Genomic DNA, 20528 nt, shown 5'->3' on the forward strand with positions numbered 1-20528 from the left:
AATTATATAATGACCTGACTCATAAAAAGCCAAAAATAAGAATGAGACATTTTGTAAACACAAAAGCAATACACACAGGTATTTAACTCTTATTTCTTGTAAGATAGAATATGGACTTCTCTTTACTTCACAACTGAATTACATTTCTAAAGAAGTTTTACAGGGAAGATAGATTCCACATTGAGTTGCTACATGCAATGCAGAGCCTCACAAATCCCCTTCATAGCAGACTTCAGAAACCACACAATGCTTAAAGAAACGCATTCATTTCAACCCTCGTTGCTTCCTCAAATGTCCATTCGTGGCAAACTTTACAATCTTCTTGATATTACAGAGGAGCAGTACAGATCTGAGAAAAGAAAATATATAGCAGAAAATGGACACATTGGAAATATTAATCCATTGACAGACGTGTTTTGGTTTCTAAGGGATCCTTTTGAACCAGACATTAGAAAATCCAATAACATCTACCACTGTCTTGCTGCTATATAATGCTGGGTTTACATGCAGGATGGGTTGAGTAATACAAAAATTTAGTTTAGTTGGAAGTGGGAAAACCTGGTTCCCATTTTGAAATCATGTTGGTCTCCCTTTCCAAAACCTGTGTACAAACGAAGCATGGCTTTCATAGCAATCAACACAGGTGTATATAGGTCCGTCCTCCAGCCAGCAGAAAGGTGATGATCAATTTGCTGTGAATCTGTACGATACAAGAGGATTCAATTGCATGCAGATGTTCTCCCAGCTATATTCTATATAATTTTTTTTCAGGTTAATTATATCAAATATTGAGTTCATCATTATTCTGCTTCTCGCTTTAATGTAAAATACGCAAGACTCCTTCAGTCTGCAGTCTTAACGACAGCCTGCAACAGATCTGTAAATTGACTGCTGCCCTGCTCATCCATGTCTGAATGCTCCCCTAACCAAAAGGTATTGCCTGCAATTATAACATTAGGAAACGGTTTCTGCAATTTTCAAATATATACAGTGGGGGAAATAAGTATTTGGTCTCTTGCAGTTTTTGTAAGTTTGCCCACTGACAAAGACATTAACAGTCTATAATTTTAAGGGTAGGTTAAAAAAAATAAAAATCACATTGTATAAATTAGATAAATTTATTTGCATTTTTCAGTGAGAAATAAGTATTTGATCCCCTACAAACCATTATAAGTTCTGGCTCCTATAGACCAGTTAGACGCTCCTAATCAGCTCGTTACCTGCATTAAAGATAGTGGTCTTACATAGTCACCTGTATAAAAGACTCCTGTCCACAGACTCTAACCTCTACAACATGGGCAAGACCAAAGAGCTTTCTAAGGATGTCAGGGACAAGATCATAGACCTGCACAAAGCTGGAATGGGCTACAAAACCATAAGTGAGACGCTGGGTGAGAAGGAGACAACTGTTGGAGCAATAGTAAGAAAATGGAAGAAATACAAAATGACTGTCAATCAACATCGATCTGGGGCACCATGCAAAATCTCACATCGTGGGGTATCCTTGATCATGAGGAAGGCGAGAGAGCCTAAAACTACACGGGGGGAACTGGTTAATGATTTCAAGGCAGCTGGGACCACAGTCACCAAGAAAACTATTGGTAACAAATTACGCCTTAAAGGTTTAAAATCCTGCAGTGCTCACAAGGTCCCCCTGCTCAAGAAGGCACATGTGCAAGCCAGTCTAAAATTTGCCAATGAACACCTGGATGATTCTGTGAGTTATTGGCAGAAGGTGCTGTGGTCAGAGGAGACAAAAATTGAGCTCTTTTGCATTAACTCAACTCGCCGTATTTGGAGGAAGAAGAAGGATGAGTACAAACCTAAGAACATCGTCCCAAACGTGAAGCATGGTGGGGGAAACATACTTTAAGGGTGTTTTTTACAAAAGGGACATGACTACTGCACCGTACTGAAGGGAAGATGGATTGGGTCATGTATTGCAAGTTTTTGGCCAACAACCTCCTTCACTCAGTAAGAGCATTGAAGATGGGTCGTGACTGGGTCTTCCAGCAAGACAATGACCCAAAACATACAGCCAAGGCAACAAAAAAGTGACTCAAAAAGAAGCACAGTAAGGTCATGGAGTGGCCTAGCCAGTCTCCAGACCTTAATCCCATAGAAAACTTATGGAGGGAGTTTAAGCTCCAAGTTGCCAAGCAACAGCTTCAAAATCTTAATGATTTAGAGATGATCAGCAAAGAGGAGTGGACCAAAAATTCCTCCTGACATGTGCGCAAACCTCATCAAGTACAAAAAACATCTGACTGCTGTGTTTGCCAACAAGGGTTTTGCCACAAAGTATTAAGTGCTTGCCAGAGGGATCAAATACTTATTTATCACTGCAAAATGTAAATACATTTATCTAATTTATACAATGTGATTTTTTGGATATTCTATCTCTCAATGTTAAAATTAACCTACCCTTAAAATTATAGACTGTTCATGTCTTTGTCAGTGGGCAAACTTACAAAAACAGCAAGGGATGAAATTATTACATATTTTTTAATATACTCAACCAGGTGAATAAGATCGTTTGGAGCTTTATATTTTTCATAAAGAAAATTTATCTAATTATATATATAATTCAGAAACTTATACTTAAGATTTGTCGAGTTAGAACGAGTGTGCAAGATAATTTCTCCTACAAATATATGATCTATACATAATTTACTACAATTTGGGTTGAAAGTTACACCTGTTGTGTGTAATATGTAGTCTTAGCAGCATTACATGGTAACACAGAAAATAAAGATCTCATCTCCTCTAAAGCTCGGTGAATTGACACAAATGTAACTTTGGTTAGGACACCCACAATTAGCAAAGAAATTGAAAAAAAAAAACAGTGGGCAAAATAACGTCATAAAAAGAATGTGACGAAAAAACAAAAATCATCATAACCAAGCAAAATGTATCAGCAGTTCAGAAAGCCCAATATGAAATAAGAGGGGAAAGTCCAGATTCTCATCTAAATTTTTCATAAATATTGGTTCTCATTTGAGGCCGTGGAACCTTAGCTCAATATTACAACTGAAATTTCTATTTGACAAACACTTTGTCCTACTGGTCCAATGATTAATTAAAAGAAACCCAACAAAACTTGAATAACAAATCAACAGCTCATAGTCACAACCAGGATCTAATCTACATATATCAGTCTACCCTCGTGACATTGTACAGTCTTTGGAAAAAGTTTGTATGGGGAACATAAAAAAAAATGAATAATAAGGGATCTGTCTACTTAAAGTGATGAGGAAAGTTTTTCAATCTAGAAAGCCATTTTTATTTTAGCTTTTAATTTGCTTTTCTGGATTGAAAAGCTTTCTCAATCTCTTTGAACAAAGCTGCTCGATAGCACACAAGTCTGATCCGTGCTCAGTGGAGTGGATTTCCCAGGGACCAGATTGAACATACATATATATTGGATGAAGTGAGCTGTATCCACAAACTTTCTTATACCAGTCTACTTAGTCTAAATTGTCATATGTAGGCTTTTGGGTTCCACCATAGCCCTGTACACCGATTAATTTCATTTTGAGTTGGTTACTTAGTTAAAGGTTAAAAATAAAACATATCTAAGGTTAAGTTCACACAATGAGTTTTGGGGAATTTTTTTTTTACACTGCGTATTTGCGCTATGTAAAAAAGCAGTCTTACAGTTCCAGCAAAGTGGATGGGATTTTTAGAAATCTGAGATACCCACTGTTTTTTTTTTTTTTACACATCATAAGTTGACCAGCGGTACATTTTTGAAATTTGCAACAGATCAATTTCCATTGTGTGTATGCCGGGTCTTGTGTGTGAATTTTCACTTGCATTAGATGTGGAAAATCTGCAGGTAAAAAAACGTATATATGTTTTACTGCATTTCTGCTACACATGGCTGTATTAAATAAAGTTGTCAAAGCCAAATACCAATAAGTATCACAAAACAAAAACCGCTACATTTAAACATGAAATACAAAAAAAAAAAAATGCAGCATCAAAAATTTGATAACGCATGTAGAAAAAAACCCCCCAAAACTCACTGAAAAAAAAAAAAAAATACAAGGAATCTAATTTAGCCAATAGGTGCAGAAATGCTGCAGAAAATTTGCAATATCAAAATACTCATCGTTTGAACGTAGCCTAAAAGTCCCAAAGGAACATGGTAACCGTTTTTATATAGAGCTGTATGTAGACAAGGTAACAGGTGTATTAATACAGACACGGGCCTGTACAACCAGATTTGTTTTAATTAGTAATGGATCTTCAAGCTCATGTTGTATTATGCTTTGGTTGCTGAGTTCATGGGAGACTCTCTAACAGAAGAAGCCATGAGAGAAGGGTGGCCAGTTTGAATTTTAACTTTTGTTCTTCAGAAGTTAAGCCCCTGCCGGAGACATCTGGCAGGGACTTTACCACTCTACTCAAAAATACACGAATACATGGCCGATTCAAACAAACATTCATGTGCATGGGGGATTCGGGAGAGATAGTTGATGGCTGAATCTGTGCTTGGCTGTCAGCCATTATACGTATTGGACCAGTTTGACACTAGAGTCAAAGGACACCTTTACAGTGAAGGTGAAAATCGACAAGATGCATACCTCCAACTCAAGGACCAAAATAATGTATTCCGTAAAGGAATAAAGTCATCAGGTGTACGCTGATTTTTTTAAATCACTGTATATCTGCTGCAGAGCGCTCATATACTTGAGTTTCCGCTACCCTTCTGCTACCGATTGAAAGTTTTCGCTCTATACTAAAGCATAGGGAGGGAGCTGTCAATTGACAATGGATGGGTGATGGAGCAGACAACTCAAACATTGATGACTATGGAATGCATGTATATAATTGAAAGGACTACAGAGCTCAGCTCACAGCAGAAACTGCTTTTATGAAAACTACACCAATAAAAAGTCAAAGAATAACAGTGACCCTGATTCATTTAGTTTGTGTTGCCCCCAGATTGGGTAGCCTAAACCTGGTGACAGATTCACTTTAAAATTGACACAAAATACCATAATAGAATGGGAAAGAAATCTAGATACTTGTAATAGTACTCAGGCAATCTTAATATACTGCCTCATATTTAGCTTCAGCTAAGATCTTTATTCAATCAGACCAGCTGAATGCTTTAGGTTTCAGCCTCATAGCAAAAGTGAAAATCAGCTTTTTTTGGCATCCGGGATAGAATCTCAGAAAGACCTTTATACATTTTTATAGTCAGCATATAATGAAGTATTTTTATCCTTCCTGCTTGAATTTACTGTGTACAACAAGGTCCTGTAAGTGCAGTCGTATTTTGTACTGGGAATTATATTGTCATACTACTCAGAAAGTAAAAAAAAAACAAAACAAAAAACACAAGTTTGTTAGGCAGCTGAGGCCATTTAAGTGGGTAAATAAAAAATTCAATGTATTTTGCCAACTAAAAAGAATTATAACCTTATATGCATGGTCCCTTACCATGGAACTTGGGAAGGGGGGGCTGTTTGAGTTATTGTACCCACTTGTATAACTATTGGGTATCATACTGATAATCCTTTTTCTATATGGACTGGTATAGTGAAACACTTCAGATCCCTTGGTTCTCTTCACATAGCATTCAGGATTAATGGCCATTATATTTGGGGGACAGTACATATGCATCATATATAATAAAGCTCTCTTTGGAAGAGGCTTCAGGCAATCAGATTTATAGTTGAGCGCAATATGTATGTAGTGGGCTTGGGAGCTCTGCATCAGAATAAATTCTATAAACATAATCAATTAGGTAATAGGGTCAGACCAATTAAATTAAAAAAGCTCACTTTCAAGTTTCTGCTATGGAGTGTCTATTTGTCTAATCTCTGTAATACGTAGGACTTAAACAGTAGTAACTTTAAATCCCCTTTCCTGGTCTCAATGTAACTGTAATAAACGGTCAAAAAAATTACGTCAAATACTTTGTAGAAAACCCTGACCTGTATCTGCTGTTCTTTTCAATTTTATGCTGCATCAATACATTGCAGTGATTCACATGTTTCTTCTGGAGTGCACAGTGTGAAACCTCTCCTTTCAGTGCAGATGGGCATTTCTTTTCTGGGGGTGTGTGCTTTTCCCCCTCCCAGACACTGCCAATCACAACTCAGCAGAGTCTGAGACTACTAGAATGGCAAATAAACTGCTGAACTGTGATTGGCAGCGTCTGGGAGGGGTGAAAGCATACGCCCCAAGAGAACACTCTGGAGAAACACCTAGTTGCACTACAAGCAACGACTTCACATACTGCGCTCCAAAAGCAACAAATGTGAATATCTCTGTAATGGACCAATACAGCACAAAACAAAAAAGAAAGGCAGAATAAAGAAAGCTCGGGAGTATTATATATATTTTTTTAAAGAAAGCGTCAGGTCCTCTTTAAACAAGCTCCTGCCATGAACTTTTTTTTGCTCCAAATCTGTGTATATGTTAGTGTGCCAATATACTCACCTACTGCAGTCTTCTCCTGTATGCAGTACCGCTCTGCTCATATGCTCAGTGAACTCCCTGCTCTTCAGATTATCTGTTTCACACCGAGCTCTGTGTGCGAGACAGAAATCTCTTTTACAAAGTAAGTCTATGGATCTTCGTTCTGACGCTCCATAGACTTACATTGTAAAAGCCACTTCCAGGTCACGCAGAGTGTGACCCAGAGAGTCTGAGAAGCGATGACATCATTCAGAAGAGGCCTGGAAAGTTGCTGGAAATCGGAGAAGGCAGGGGGTAGGCGAGTATAACCACACTGACTGTACACTACATACATGTTTTGGAAGAAAAAAAAAAAAAAAAAAGCCCTCCCACTAACTTTTTTTTTTTTTTTTTTAAGGCATTCAGATTAATGAGCCAGTGAAATAGACAAACATATTGTTCTCTTGGCAGGTTAACTGCATGGGTCTCTGGTTGAGTGTTGACTCCATACTTGTTGACTTTGAGTGCCAACCTGTAGTACTGTGTATATATTTCTGGATCTTCAAAGAAGGCTCAAGAAAAGAAGATTTTATACTCCCTATAAAAAGCCCATTTAAACAAACTGATAATTAGGTGAATCAGCGTTTGCAAAAATGCTTGTTCCGTACCATTGTTGACTGCCATGTTTACATGGGACAAAAGCAAATGGCAAAAAAATAACGGTATCCAGCACATTATCTGTGTGTAAACAAGAAATGTTTAACATGTGAATGGTATAGGGACAACGATTGTGTGAACCATTATAACAGCCAGTGTAAAGGACCCATGAAAACTAGAGACTTGTTATGGGCAGAAATCTGTCCACGTAAAAGAACCCAAGTTCCAGCACAGTGTGGGAAGGTAGCATCTCTTCTGATGTGATCTTGGCCCATATTTACACAGCTGGCATTTGCTGACAAAGGAAGCAGACCGCTCCTCATTAAATACAACAGGCATATAATCTTCCCACCGTCTACTGCCTAGAAACCAACAATGTAAATTTCACCGACATCTGGGTGTCATGTTTGGAATTTGCATGCATCCAAAATGGCTTTAAACACAGTGGCAGGAAAAAAACACGTTCTTGATGAGAACCCGTCACTGACAAATAAGGACATCAGTAGGGTACCCCATGAGTGCTGCTACCGGCTACAATTTAATTGAACAGTCACTCTGTCTGAAAAGTTGGCTGAAAATAAAGGACTACCTGGTTCTGCAGAGTCATAAGATCTCTGTCAATGTTGTGAAGTACCATGTCGTTGCAGAAAATCATATACATGTTCTTCATCTTACAGATTTGTCTTTGGACATGATCCATACACAGCTATGCTGCGGGCAATCAGCTCATTACTACAGCATACACAGATACAAAGGGAACTCCTCAGTTAATCTCTGTAAATTAAAAATGTCATTATGGCATATAGTGTGAAATGCACTCAGAAAGTGAGCCAAACATCCCATATCTGTGGTCATGTTCCAAAAACAACAAAGTAAACAGCCAGTACAACATCACTAATCAATGGCGATTCTGCATTAGTGTGTGCCAGCTACGGCTAGGATAAACTTGGAGCACTTATACTGCATTGTTTGGACTTGTCGAATTTTTGGTAATAGAATAAAGTGTGCAGGATCTAGAACTTTGGCAGAGATACTACAGATGGCATCCTAAAGTTTTGACGGATTCAAAATGATAGACTAAAACCTGTGGCAAACACATCCTCCTGGAATAAATATTTTACTAAGGAAGTAAACCTTAAGATGCAAAACCAAATATCAAAAGCAGAGAACACTGGGTGTAACTGTATAATTATGGCCTTTGCGCCACTGGCAGATATAACCCCCAAAGGACACCATTACCAAAGCTCATGAAGGTTGGATGCAGCTGAGAATTAGCTTCAAGAAACTGGCCCTGTAATACACAATTGTAGTCATATCTTTAGTATCCAGAAAAAAACACACACACACACACACACTTCCCTGTAAAGATCACAATTTTAAAGAGTATGTACATTTTTTTAAGCTGTGTGATAAATGCTTAAAAGCCTTGCAGATTGAGGGATTAGTGGGGGTCTGGGTCCTGAGACCCACACCAAAATACTCTTTGCTACTCATGAAGCAGTAGAGCTCTGTTCCTGCCCAGGTGTGCACAGCGTGGTGTATGTACTGAATAGAAAGTCTATGAGCCTGTATTCCAGTGGACAGGCTCAGACTTCCTATAGAGTCTGTACACTGTTCCGCATGCGGACTCCGGCAGGACCGGAGCTCTCCCACTTCCTGAGCAGCGCACATCAGACAAGTGTATTGAATGATCAGTGGGGTTCTCAAAATCCAGACCCCCTACCGATCTTGCAGGGCATTTCAGTGTTCATCAAGGTTTAAAACAAAGTGTACTTACCCTTTAAACATATGGGCTGCAAGTGAAAATAATAAAAAAAACTGTCCAACTACTCTACCATTATTTATTGCTTAATTTCCATCAGGCCTTGGGAAAATGCATATCAATTCCCGATTTACCAAGACATTCAAACCACAAACACCACACCATTTAATTCATGATTGGCAATGGCAGGCTCATCAGTACTGTATATGAATGTTAAGAATTTAAGGGTGGGAAATTTTTATGTGAAATGTGGTATATGAGGATTTGGATGGGCATTATTACAATTGCTTGGAAAGTCTATAAAGACAAAATGATAGGACAATTATTGGTATTTGAAAAGAAAGTGGCAATGTGACATTACATTAAAGCTTATGATATACAACAGTGAAATGTGTACATTCTACACAAGTGTATCTGTATGAAGGTATACAGATGTGACATTTCTGCTACAGCACTTTCCGAATACAAAGTCCATTTATGATACATATCTAGTGCGGTAACAAAATAACAAAAATATATATCCTTTGGTTTACCTTCTCATCTTAATCTCCACTGAAAAAGTGCATTTAACTAAAATATAAAAAGGGATTTGTACCAAAAGTATTAGCATTTATAGCCATAAAGTTTCAGGTAGACTGAAGAGAACATTCCTAAAGGCATGTGTATATACATCAGGGAAAATGCCGGCAGGAGGATCATTTGGAGGGTTCAAAATGACCTCTGAGCAAACCATTTAATAAAGGAAGGGGGATCAATGCGGTGTCCATAAACCGCATTGATTACTCTGACATAATATTTGATACAGATTTCTATTCTGGTCCTGACAATCATTCTCCGATTGCTAAATTAAAGTCTAAGAATGCAATGTATATGCCCAGTGGTTACTCGGTGTCCTTAAGAACAAAAATTTACCTTTTTTTCAGCCTAAATAAAAAAAAAAAAAGTGATTGGGCTCTAGCTGGAAATGGGATATACAGGCTGTTGTTCCTCTTCTTTGTCATCTTCACAGCAGAAGAGAATGGGTTTTTTCAGCTTTGTAAGGAACAATTGGTGGCAATATGATGTATTACCAAGCTATTCCCCGTTTCTGGTTAACACGTTCATGAGGCAGTGTTAGCACAGATAAAGACATTATCAATTTCAAGTGTTGTACATAGGCTGTGATGTACAAAATTCATAGTGCAAAATACAATGGGAAATCAGAGTAATAGATATATACTATTTGTTTGGTCAGTTAATTTTTAGTTTTCAGGCCAAATAAACAGTCATCATAATGCACCGATATAGTAGATCAATTGATCAAAGGAGGTTGAAATTCACCCACTGCCTGCTATTATAGGATAGCCACAAATTCTGTTTCAGGACTCATCTAGTTTTTTTTGGTTTTATTCAAGGTTTAAGCTACTAACACATTTTGCTTACAATAACCCTACACATTCTCCAAAAGAAACCAGTGCGGTAGTTTCCTCTTGTAGGAACCAGGTTTCACACCTTAAAATGCAGGACACTTTCATCTCCATCATATGTCCCTCCCTCTATTCATGAACTACACCTCCTTCCTGCTCTACAACGTGACCCCCGGTGTGCCACTTTCTGTACATCATGTTGCACACAGCTTTAAATCAACTCTAAGAGTAAAAGAAGTGACCGGGCTATGAGGCTCCTGATGCTTTCATTAGCCAACTCTACAAAAGAGCATGAGGCCGAGGGCAACTCACAAAGGGGATACAAAGCAAAGAGACAGTGTCAGAAATTTAGAGGCCATTCACCAAGAATGATGGATTAAGGGTGAGAGGATGCTCCATGCGGCACAGCCTCTGAATCATATGAAACCAAGCACTCAGTTACTCGCTCATTCTAAGGATAACATGGTCAGCTGGATGGTCTTCAGATTTATCATCATCTCTTCAATCCCAGCCATTATCCTTGATCATGTGAGCTAATTCAATGATGTATTTTCCTTCTTTATACTTCTGGCTGCTTTCAAAAGCATGTTCCTACAATAGACAGAAAAGTAGAGTTAATGGCCTGTAATGTAGAGCCTGCATTTTTATATTTCATTCCCCCCCCCCCCCTCACACACTTCTAAAAAAGCCAAAAGAATCTGTCACCAGGTTTTTGCCACCAAATAGGAGAGCACCATGGCGTAGAAACAGAGAACCTGATTCCATCAAAATGTCACTTGTTGGGCTGCTTTCTGTAGTTTGATAAAAATCACTAATAAAATACACTAGTGCAGGGTTCCCCAACTCCAGTCCTCAAGGCCCACCAACAGGTCATGTTTTCAGGATTTTCTTAATATTGCACAGGGAATAATCCCATCACCTGTGCAATACTAAGGAAATCCTGAAAACATGACCTGTTGGTGGGCCTTGAGGACTGGAGTTGGGGAACCCTGCACTAGTGCCCTTGGAGGTAGTTGGAAGAGTGTTCTAAAAGCTGCTTGGTAGATCTGCTGGTCCTGTGTGATGGCCCACAAGTGAGGATAGCTTAAACTAGGAGAAACAGGATGCTGCCGTGCTGATAGATTGAGGAAAGCAGAGAGCAATTATACGTGAAGGAACATACACAAATGAGTAGATAAATAGGTCACTTCTATATGTGGTTAAAAATTGTGCAATTGGACAATGTAAATGTACTTGCTGCACAGCCAGATCACTGACACACATCAAGTGATCAACCTCTGGTTGTTTTTTTATATATTTAGAAAAGAAAGAAAAAAAGTTTACACCAAGCACTCAAACACAACGGAATAAAATTTGGTACTCACACAAACACCACAAGTAAAAAAATGTCCCGCTCGTTCCAAACATGGTATTCAGCTGAGGAGGCATATGTCGTCTTTGCCTCCAACACTGATAATGAGGGAGAGGATTCCACCTTTTTGTTTTTCCTCCTCTTCCTCAAGTGATGCTGATCCGCCACACAGATGCCCCTGGACATAAACTCAACCAGTGGCCACCGTTACTGACCCCGTATCGACCGCACCACCCGAAGATTATGAGCCACTGATTTCTGATTATGTGGTGTAATCAGGAATCAAACACCACTGGCCTCACAGAAATGGACTTTTTCAAAGTCTCTCTGAGGATTTCGTAAACCTCATGGTGGCAAAAACAAATTTGTACGCCCAGCAATTTTTGGCACAAAACCACTAATTTTCTAACTGGACTCCTGTAGATGCAGTAGAAATGACATTTTGGAGTCTGGTCCTTCACATGGGGATACTGAAGAAGCCAAAACTTTGTCTATATTGGAGTGCTGATGTGGTATACAACACTCCAGTGTTCCAATTGGCCATGACCCGTAAACATTTGGAGGCCATCCCAATCCTCCCCGAAATGACCCCAACTTTGACAGTCTTTTCAAAGTTCGGCTGGTCATTGAGCACTTCAGCAACAAGTTTGCAGAGGTGTACGTGCCCCAAAGTGACATCTGGATGGAAGAGTCCCTAATCCATTTCAAGGGGAGGCTCAAATTCTGACGGTACGTGCCCAGTAAGGAATTAAGCTGTACAAACTGTGAGAGAGTACCTCATGGTACACCCACAAGTTTAGGATTTATGAAGGGAGGACTCCTGGATTGAACCCCCTGAATGTCCCCTTGTCCTGGGAGTGGGAAAATTGTGTGGGATTTGGTGCACCCACTGCTGGATCAAGGTCATCACCTCTACGTGGATAACTTATGCCAGCATCCCACTCTTCAAGACCCTCTCGGCGTGAGCTACCACAGCCTATGGTACTGTCCGCAAAAATCAGAGAGGCCTCCCCAAGACGCTAATTGGGCAGCTTCTCAGAAAGGGTGAGAGCAGAGCCAATTTGCATCACAGGAAAAAATTCCTTCTTGACCCCGAGAAAAGGCGATCAGTTCTAGAACCCTGGATCAAACCAAATTATGATACTAGTTATGTAATTACTATTACCGTACTAAATGTACTACTATAGTTGTAACATTTTGTCTAATTTAACTGTAACCCACAATGTTATGGGTATCGAGGAAATCATCCACCCTTTTTTGAAAGCTGTTATAATGTCTGCCATTACTAACCCTTGCGGTAGGGCATTCCACAGTCCCACTACTCTGACTGTAATGGACCCTTTCCTGTTTTAGTGCCAGAAACGCCTTTCTTTCACCCGTAATGAGTGCCCCCTGGTCCTTAGTATAGTCTTTGGAAGGAATAAAGGTACCGTCACACTTAGCGACGCTACAGCGATCACGACAACGATACGACCTGGCAGGGATCGTTGCTGCGTCGCTGTGTAGTCGCTGGTGAGATGTCAAACAGTCAGATCTTCCCAACGACGCAGCAACGATACAGCGACCCGTAGCGACCTATATAACGATGCAACGCAAATGCACGCCTATGCATGCTACCCAGCGGGACCTCAACGATCAAAAAATGGTCCAGGCCATTTCGACATGACCAGCGATCTCACAGCAGGGGCCTGGTCGCTGCTACGTGTCAAACATAGCGAGATCGCTGCTGAGGTCGCTGTTGCGTCACAAAACTTGTGACTCAGCAGCGATCTCGCTTAGTGTGACGGGGGCTTAGTCATGTGCTGGTCCATTGTACTGACCCCACATATATTTATACATGTAAACAAGATCCCCTCCAAGTTCCTTCACTTATAATTGCTCTCAGCTTTAAGCCCCCGTCACACCAAGCGAGATCGCTAGTGAGATCGCTGCCGAGTCACAAGTTTTGTGACGCAACAGTGACCTCAGTGTCGAAATGGCCTGGACCATTTTTTGATTGTTGAGGTCCCGCTGGGTAGCATGCATCGGTGTGTTTGACACCTTACCAACGACCTCGTTGGCGACTCAGAACTGAGACACATAGGCATGCATTTGCGTTGCATCGTTATACAGGTCGCTACGGGTAGCCGTATAGTTGCTGCGTCGTTGGGAAGATCTGACTGTTTGACATCTCACCAGCGATCACACAGCGACGCAGCAACGATCCCTGCCAGGTCGTATCGTTGTCGGGATCGCTGTAGCGTCGCTAAGTGTGACAGTACCTTTACTCAATCTTATCAGCATGGCAGCATCATATCAAATCACTTAACAGCAGGAGATCACTAGGGGACTAGTACACCTACTGCCAGGTAGGCCTCCATATTCATGAGCTCCGTATAACCCCGCTCCCACCACGGAGTAATAGCTGTACTGTGCATATGTAGAAAGCTGCCAATCCATGATGGGGGCGGGGTTAAAAAGAGCTCCTGAATATGGAGGACTGCATGGCAGCAAATGTGTTAACCTGCTAATAAAACGGATTATATATAACTGTAGCAAGTAGCCAAGGAAGAGACATCGCTGGAATCAGCATCTCTGTCCCTACGTCATGCTGCTCTCAGATGGGGTAGCAAAAACCTGGTGACAGATTCCCTGTAATATAGGAGCACCTGAGCCAAAGATTTGTGGACTGTACTATATAGACAGGTTTTTATCGCATACATATTCCTATAAGGGGTTAACAAGCTAACGACTCATAACTAGCCCAGAAAAATACAGATTGTACAGAACATTTCAATGCTGTGATGGGGCAGAAGCGGCTGTTGTAATGGAATATTTTCTGTCTTCATATAAAGCAGTGTTTGACTATAAAACAGATTGATTGCCATTGCAGGTTCCTTCAAGACAACAATATGTCCATTCAATTCTATTTATTTTCCATTTATCATCTTATAAAAGTCCGGGTATATTTCACAAAATGACAAGTTCACCTTCATTCAGCTAATTACATACTGTACAAAGATGAACAGGCTGCTGTATTTGGATTGGACAGCCAAAATTTACCACAAGCATAGACATGGCCATCAATTGAACATCTGACAGACTGACAGTCTAGTGAGGGTACACGGACAGTTATGGTCATTTGGTGATTGTAGCAAATGAAAATTATATACATGTATATTTTGTACCTAACTTTAGCATAATTCCTATGTATCCTATCACACCAACAACAGACAGATCCTGAGAATTAACCCCGTTCAAGTAGGAGAACTTTTGTTTAATACCTTATAATTGGATCAAGATGGTCAATGTAGACAGTGCAACAGAATAAAGCATTTGTTTACAACAGAGAGGGATCAACTTTCGTCACTTGAAGTCTCATTAGGGATTTGAGGAACTATTTTTGAATCAGAAGTGCAGAATGTAAATGATTAACCATGCATAAAATTAGGTGTGTGTGTGTGTGTGTGTGTGTGTGTGTGTGTGTGTGTGTGTGTAAATGGCATGGAGATAAATCAGGCCAGTGCAGTCCCCCTCCTGCCGGCAGAACATAGAAAAATAGCAAATGCCGCAGTTTAATTCTGTTCAATGGGACCCATTAGGACTGAAAGGAAAAAAAAAGGGGCATTTATCCAATATAAAATAACACAAAAGCCTAATATTTGTACGTATGTTTGCAATACCTTGCCAAACATTTCTATTGCCCTTTTATCATGTCTGTCTCATTACAAAGTTCTCATGGAAAATTATCATATCGATAAAATTCAATACATTGCCATAAAAACAAAAAACAAATCCTCCCACTGTTACCAAGGTTAAAGCTCAGAAGTTAAATGTGAAATTATATTCTCTCTAGAGTCATATGCAACTGTGGTGTACTGATAAATACACTATATTTAGCTTCCCTGGAAGATTGTAGGTATCCAGTATGACATGCATGAATCAGTACAAACAAGCCCTGCCTTTATCAGCAATAACAGACAAATATTGCAGGCATTCACAGCTGCCACAGCGTAGGAAAAAGCTGGCAAACACTTGGCCATCGCAAGTTTTTCAGGTCAGATTGGTAACTGGAAACCTGTACTATACTGAAATACCGTGTCACGGAGGGAGATGACATGAATTCAGGCTATGGATTGTGTGACTAATAGGGATTTGATCCACATCTATAAACTATCATAAAATAGATTTCTACAAGGTACACAGTAGAAACATTTAATAGAAGGTCTATTGCATTAAACAAATCAAAATATGGGAAGGACAGAATAACATTAAGGCTGGAATCACAAGAGTGCATATTGTCTCGTGCAGCAGAATTGGGGCTAATTATGCAAAGTTGACTTGGCTCAACCACTGCTGCGAGCGTGAGCAGAGTCTCAGTACACAGTGCTCCTATCCTCTTGCATGACAGAATCGCAGCACAAGTGCTGAGGAGACCGCAAAAGTAATTTCTCCATCTCCTACATTGCCGTCATCCTTGGTAATCGGACAGCACTCAGATGACATCCAAGTTTAGTCCAATGTTTCACACACACCTATAGACTTAGATGGGTGAGCGCAATCCGATTCTCAGATGCAATCGCAGCATGCTGCGATTGTTTTCTCATGCAGAATCGGCATGAGAAAAATCGCAGATCTGCCCCATAGAATAACAGAATGTTTTATCGTATAGCACTTGGCCGTGTTGTAGGCTAATGTGAGCGAGTCCTAAAGGGGTTGTCCAGTTAAAACAAATTATACTGACTGGTGGGTGTTCCACCATTGGGACCCACATAGATCTTCAGAACAGGGTACTTTTAGCCCCAGTAAGGAACTTTTATCCCCATTACAACATGACGTGGCAGTTCGGACATATGACCACCGCTCATTCATTCTCTGTGGGGCTGCTGGCAGACTTAGATTGGAGTGGCAGTGCATATAACTGACCTATGTTCCATTTCATTCAAACAGGATTAAAAAGGGTTAAAAATATGCCAATGTGTTGCCATCGGTGGCCGATCACAGGCAGCACGTGACCCCCGCAGACGTCATGTCAAGTGAGGCATGACTCAGCGCTGGGGTCCCCGCGATGGCTGCTGGGTTGTGGGCCAGGTTATTCCTTGCATCACACCCAGCATCCACGGCGCGCTTTCCAAGTGAATGGGGATAGGGAGAGTGCGCAGTGGATGCCGGGTGTAATGCGTGGGCTAACCCCGCCTACAACCCAGCAGCCACCGGTGGAACGCGGAAGAGGAACCCTCGGCTGCAGCCTGGACTGGTCGTGACGTCAGCGGATGTCGGAGCCGGCTGCAGCCAGGGGTCACGTGATGCCTGTGAGCGGCCACTGATAGCCCGCTCACAGGCAGAAACAGCACCAGGAGGTAATTAATTAGAAAGAAGCTTCTACTTATCATTAAAACACATTTAAAAATATGCCAAAATACTGGACAGCCCCGTTAAGTTCCCCGATCTGTGCAGGTCAGACCCCTACCAATCAACAAGTTATCACCGATCTTGTGGATCGGTGATAACTGGTTTTAAATTTTTTTTTTTTTTTTAAATGGGCTTCGGCTCGATTTTGAGCCATGGCGATCTGATGGATGAACAATCTGTAGGAAGATTGATCTTGTGCAAGCCTAGATAGGTCCATCAGGGTATTCTCCACCATTATCTTGATAGTATCAAGCCCTTGGGTTGCTGGTCTTCTTCGCTTTGTTCCTTCTATTCGTCTGACCATGATGTCCTTCTCCAGTAAATACACTCTTTGTATGAGGTGTACAAAGTAGGCAAGTCATAGCTTGTTTATCCTTGTGACATATCTAGCTGGATTTGTTCCAAAATTGATTTGTTTGTTCTTATTGCCATCCATCGATTCCATGGTGCTGTACATGTGAAAAGGGTTTACATACAAAATACAAATATTACAATGAACAAAATTAAAAGTGACAGACTTGTACAGAGGGAGAGGACCCTGCCTCGTGTGCTTACAGAGTAATGGGGAAGAAGATAATAGGTTGGGGGATTGCAGCAGTGCCGATACTGGTAAGGCGACAGCAGGGTCATTGCAAGCTGTAAGTTTTCAAGTTCTGTCTTAAGGTTCTGAATGTTGGAGACAATTGGACAAGTTGGGGCACGGAATTCCAGAGGATGGGGGATGCTCCACAGAGGAGGATATTGCAGTAGTTGATGTGGGAAAGGAGGGCTTGCACTAACCTTTTAGTAGATTTAAGTTTGAGGAAGGGATGAATTCTGGAAATAATTTTAAGTTGGAGTCGGCAAAGGTGGTAAGAACTTGGATGTGTGTATTGAAGAACAAGGCAGAGTATCGGGTTACTCAGGCAGTGGACTTCCAGTACAGGGGAAAATGCGATATTTATAGTGATAGATGGGGTAGGGGAGTCAGGAGAGATGCAGGAAAGATGATTAGTTACATTTTGACCACCTCTCTGCTGTCCAGAATCCCAGAGTGTCTATAAACCATATCCTCCTTCTCATCGTGGTTCTTAAATCTACCTCTCTGGCCCAGACATCACATTAAGTTTTGAGTGTCATCAGCATATAGATCATACTGGAAGCCATTGGACTTTAGGAGTAGTCCTAGGCCAAATGGTATAGATGGAGAAGAGTAGGGGGTACCAGGACAGAGCCTTGAGGGACACCCAACAGAGAGAAGGTGGGATGAAGAAGTAGTATAGGAATGGGAGACAATAAATGTGCAGTTAGTGAGGTATGAGGATATCCAGGAGAGGGCAAGGTCTTTGATGCCAAGGGAAAAGATCTGTAGTAGCAGGAAGTAGTCAAATGTGACGAAGGTAGTGGACAGGTCTAAATGTAGAAGAATAGAGAATGGTCTGTTAACTTTGGCGGTAAGTCGTTCATAATTTTGGTTAGGGCAGTTTCAGTGGAGTGATGGGGATGGAAGCCAGACTGTAGAAGAGCAAGTTGAATGAGAAGTGGGAGGAAAGTTCAATGTGCATGTGCTGTTCTAGGAATTTATAGGCAAACAGGAGAAGCAACATGGGGCAATAGCTGGTTGTATAGGTTGGGTCAAATGGTTAGTTGTTCAGGATAGGTGTGATTGCGGCATGTTTGAAAGCAGAAGGAAAAACACCAGAGGTTAAATGATAAGTTGAAGAATCGTGATAGTGATTTAGAAAAAGAAGAGTAAGCTTTCCTTCATTGATGGTGCACAGGAAGGTTATGGGGAAGGGCATTGTTCAGTTATATGAAAGTTGTACTGGTTCAACAATTAAAACTTGTCTTATTTGGTTGATCTTATTTTTAAAATGTGCGACAGCGTCTTCTGCAGAAATGAGGGAGGTCAAAGGGGGCAACGTTAAAAGTGTTGAATAATTGTTTGTGATTATGGGATAAAGAAGATACGAGGGCTGTGAAATAGTCCTGTTTAGCAGAGGTGAGGGCCGAATTGAAAATGAGACTTGCTTATTTGAATGTGGTGAACTGTGTTTTCTTCCAGGAGCACTCCACAACCCTTGATACTTGCTGAAGCTTTTTTTTGCGATTTTGGGTGTATCAGGGTTATCTATTGATTCATTGCCCTTTGCAATGTAGAAAATGGGAGACTGAGACAATAGCTAATGCCAGTGTGGCGTTGTAGTAAACAGTGGCTGTGTTTGTGTCGTGAAGTGAGGATGTAGTTGACAGTGGTAGGAGAGTCATTTTCGTCTGTGTGGGTGGATGTAGAGAACCATTGTGTGAGACCAAAGGATGAAGCAAGTGACAGGAGATTGGAGGCTGCTGACTGGTGGGTCTGAATGGGGATGATGAAGTCACCAATGAAGATAGTGGGAATGTCAGAAACATCATATTGTTGGCCAAACCTGTTGATATCAGCTGACGTTGCAAGTGAATTCAGCGAGGCCGGCCATGTCTAGTCGGAATGTGGCCGCAAGTATGCAAATCGCATAACTGGGATCTCATGACAGCCCACTCCTGGCGACAGCACCGGAGAATCCTGACAGTGCGCACACTTAGTGATGTGAGGATTCATAAGTCTGCAGTGACAGTGTGACTGACAACCAGTTTAAGCCTCCACAGAGTTGTGTTAAAATTTAAGAATTGTCACTACTCTCTAGTGGCCACAATATTTCTCTAAATGGGGAAAACTTTTAACACAATTGCAAGGATTCCAATAAAGTGAGAATTTTTTACCCTTTTACAAACATTGGGGTAGTTGGAGACCTCTTCACTATGGTGTCCTAGCCTAAAAGAAATTAGCTGCTAATATTAGGAAAACTGGAATAAGTAGATACATCATTTAGAGGTATTACACAAGGATCATTAGCAAGTAATGTAGAAGACTTATAGTTTCAGGTAATAGCTGGGATTCAGGAACTTGTTGTAGGCTCTAACAGTTACGGTGTTAAACGCTGTATTTATGGGGGAGGGGGGGGGGGGATATGTTAAAACACAAAAATACTTACATATTTCCAGCCCAATGTGGTTTTGCAATTTTCACAGTAGATGTCTGCTACAGCATGAAGTCCCGTAAGCAAAACGCGTTCTTCTGCAGGTCCGCAACCAACATTAACACTAATAAAAAAATAAATAAAGTGAATTGCAGACACACCTGGAACGGTTTACTAGTGACCAAATAACTGCCTATAGGCAGACTGCTTGGAGGTCAACACTGGTGTAAGTTATAGACTATGCTCAGAGGATACCTCCAAGACTTAAAATTTGTTATGTACAGTGCAACATCTGCAGCACGACCAAAGTTTGCTTGGTTTCGCAGCTACATCATAGCACAATACAAGTAAATAGGGTCACATTGCGAGCTTGATGGTAATGCGACCGAGACAAGCAAACAGAAGTCATCCAACAGCGTCAGATTTTTTGCAACTTTCTTGTTGTGCTATCCTCGGGGTCTCAATGTGACACCATTCACTTGTATTGTACTGTGATGTAGCAGCGACAACTAGCAAACTTTGGCCATGCAACTGGTGTCATGCCATAGTAG

The 20528-nt window shown here is 40.8% G+C and overlaps 1 protein-coding gene across 1 annotated transcript in view; it reads right to left on the bottom strand.

The window, feature by feature from the left end:
• Nucleotides 1-319: 319 nt before the first annotated feature.
• The window catches only part of YPEL2 (yippee like 2), an 87426-nt gene continuing 67217 nt past the window's right edge, over nucleotides 320-20528 (bottom strand). Inside the window, exons 4-5 of the mRNA XM_073665600.1 lie at nucleotides 19993-20101; nucleotides 320-10830 (exon numbers count right to left, since the gene is read on the bottom strand). Of these exons, the coding sequence (XP_073521701.1) occupies nucleotides 10741-10830; nucleotides 19993-20101 (199 nt within the window). The 3' untranslated portion in view covers nucleotides 320-10740. The remainder of the gene's footprint in view (nucleotides 10831-19992; nucleotides 20102-20528) is intronic.

Source organism: Phyllobates terribilis, unplaced genomic scaffold (genome assembly GCF_046119375.1).
Source record: "Phyllobates terribilis strain yellow unplaced genomic scaffold, ASM4611937v1 Scaffold_2__4_contigs__length_985480577, whole genome shotgun sequence".
Taxonomy (NCBI): Eukaryota; Metazoa; Chordata; class Amphibia; order Anura; family Dendrobatidae; genus Phyllobates; species Phyllobates terribilis.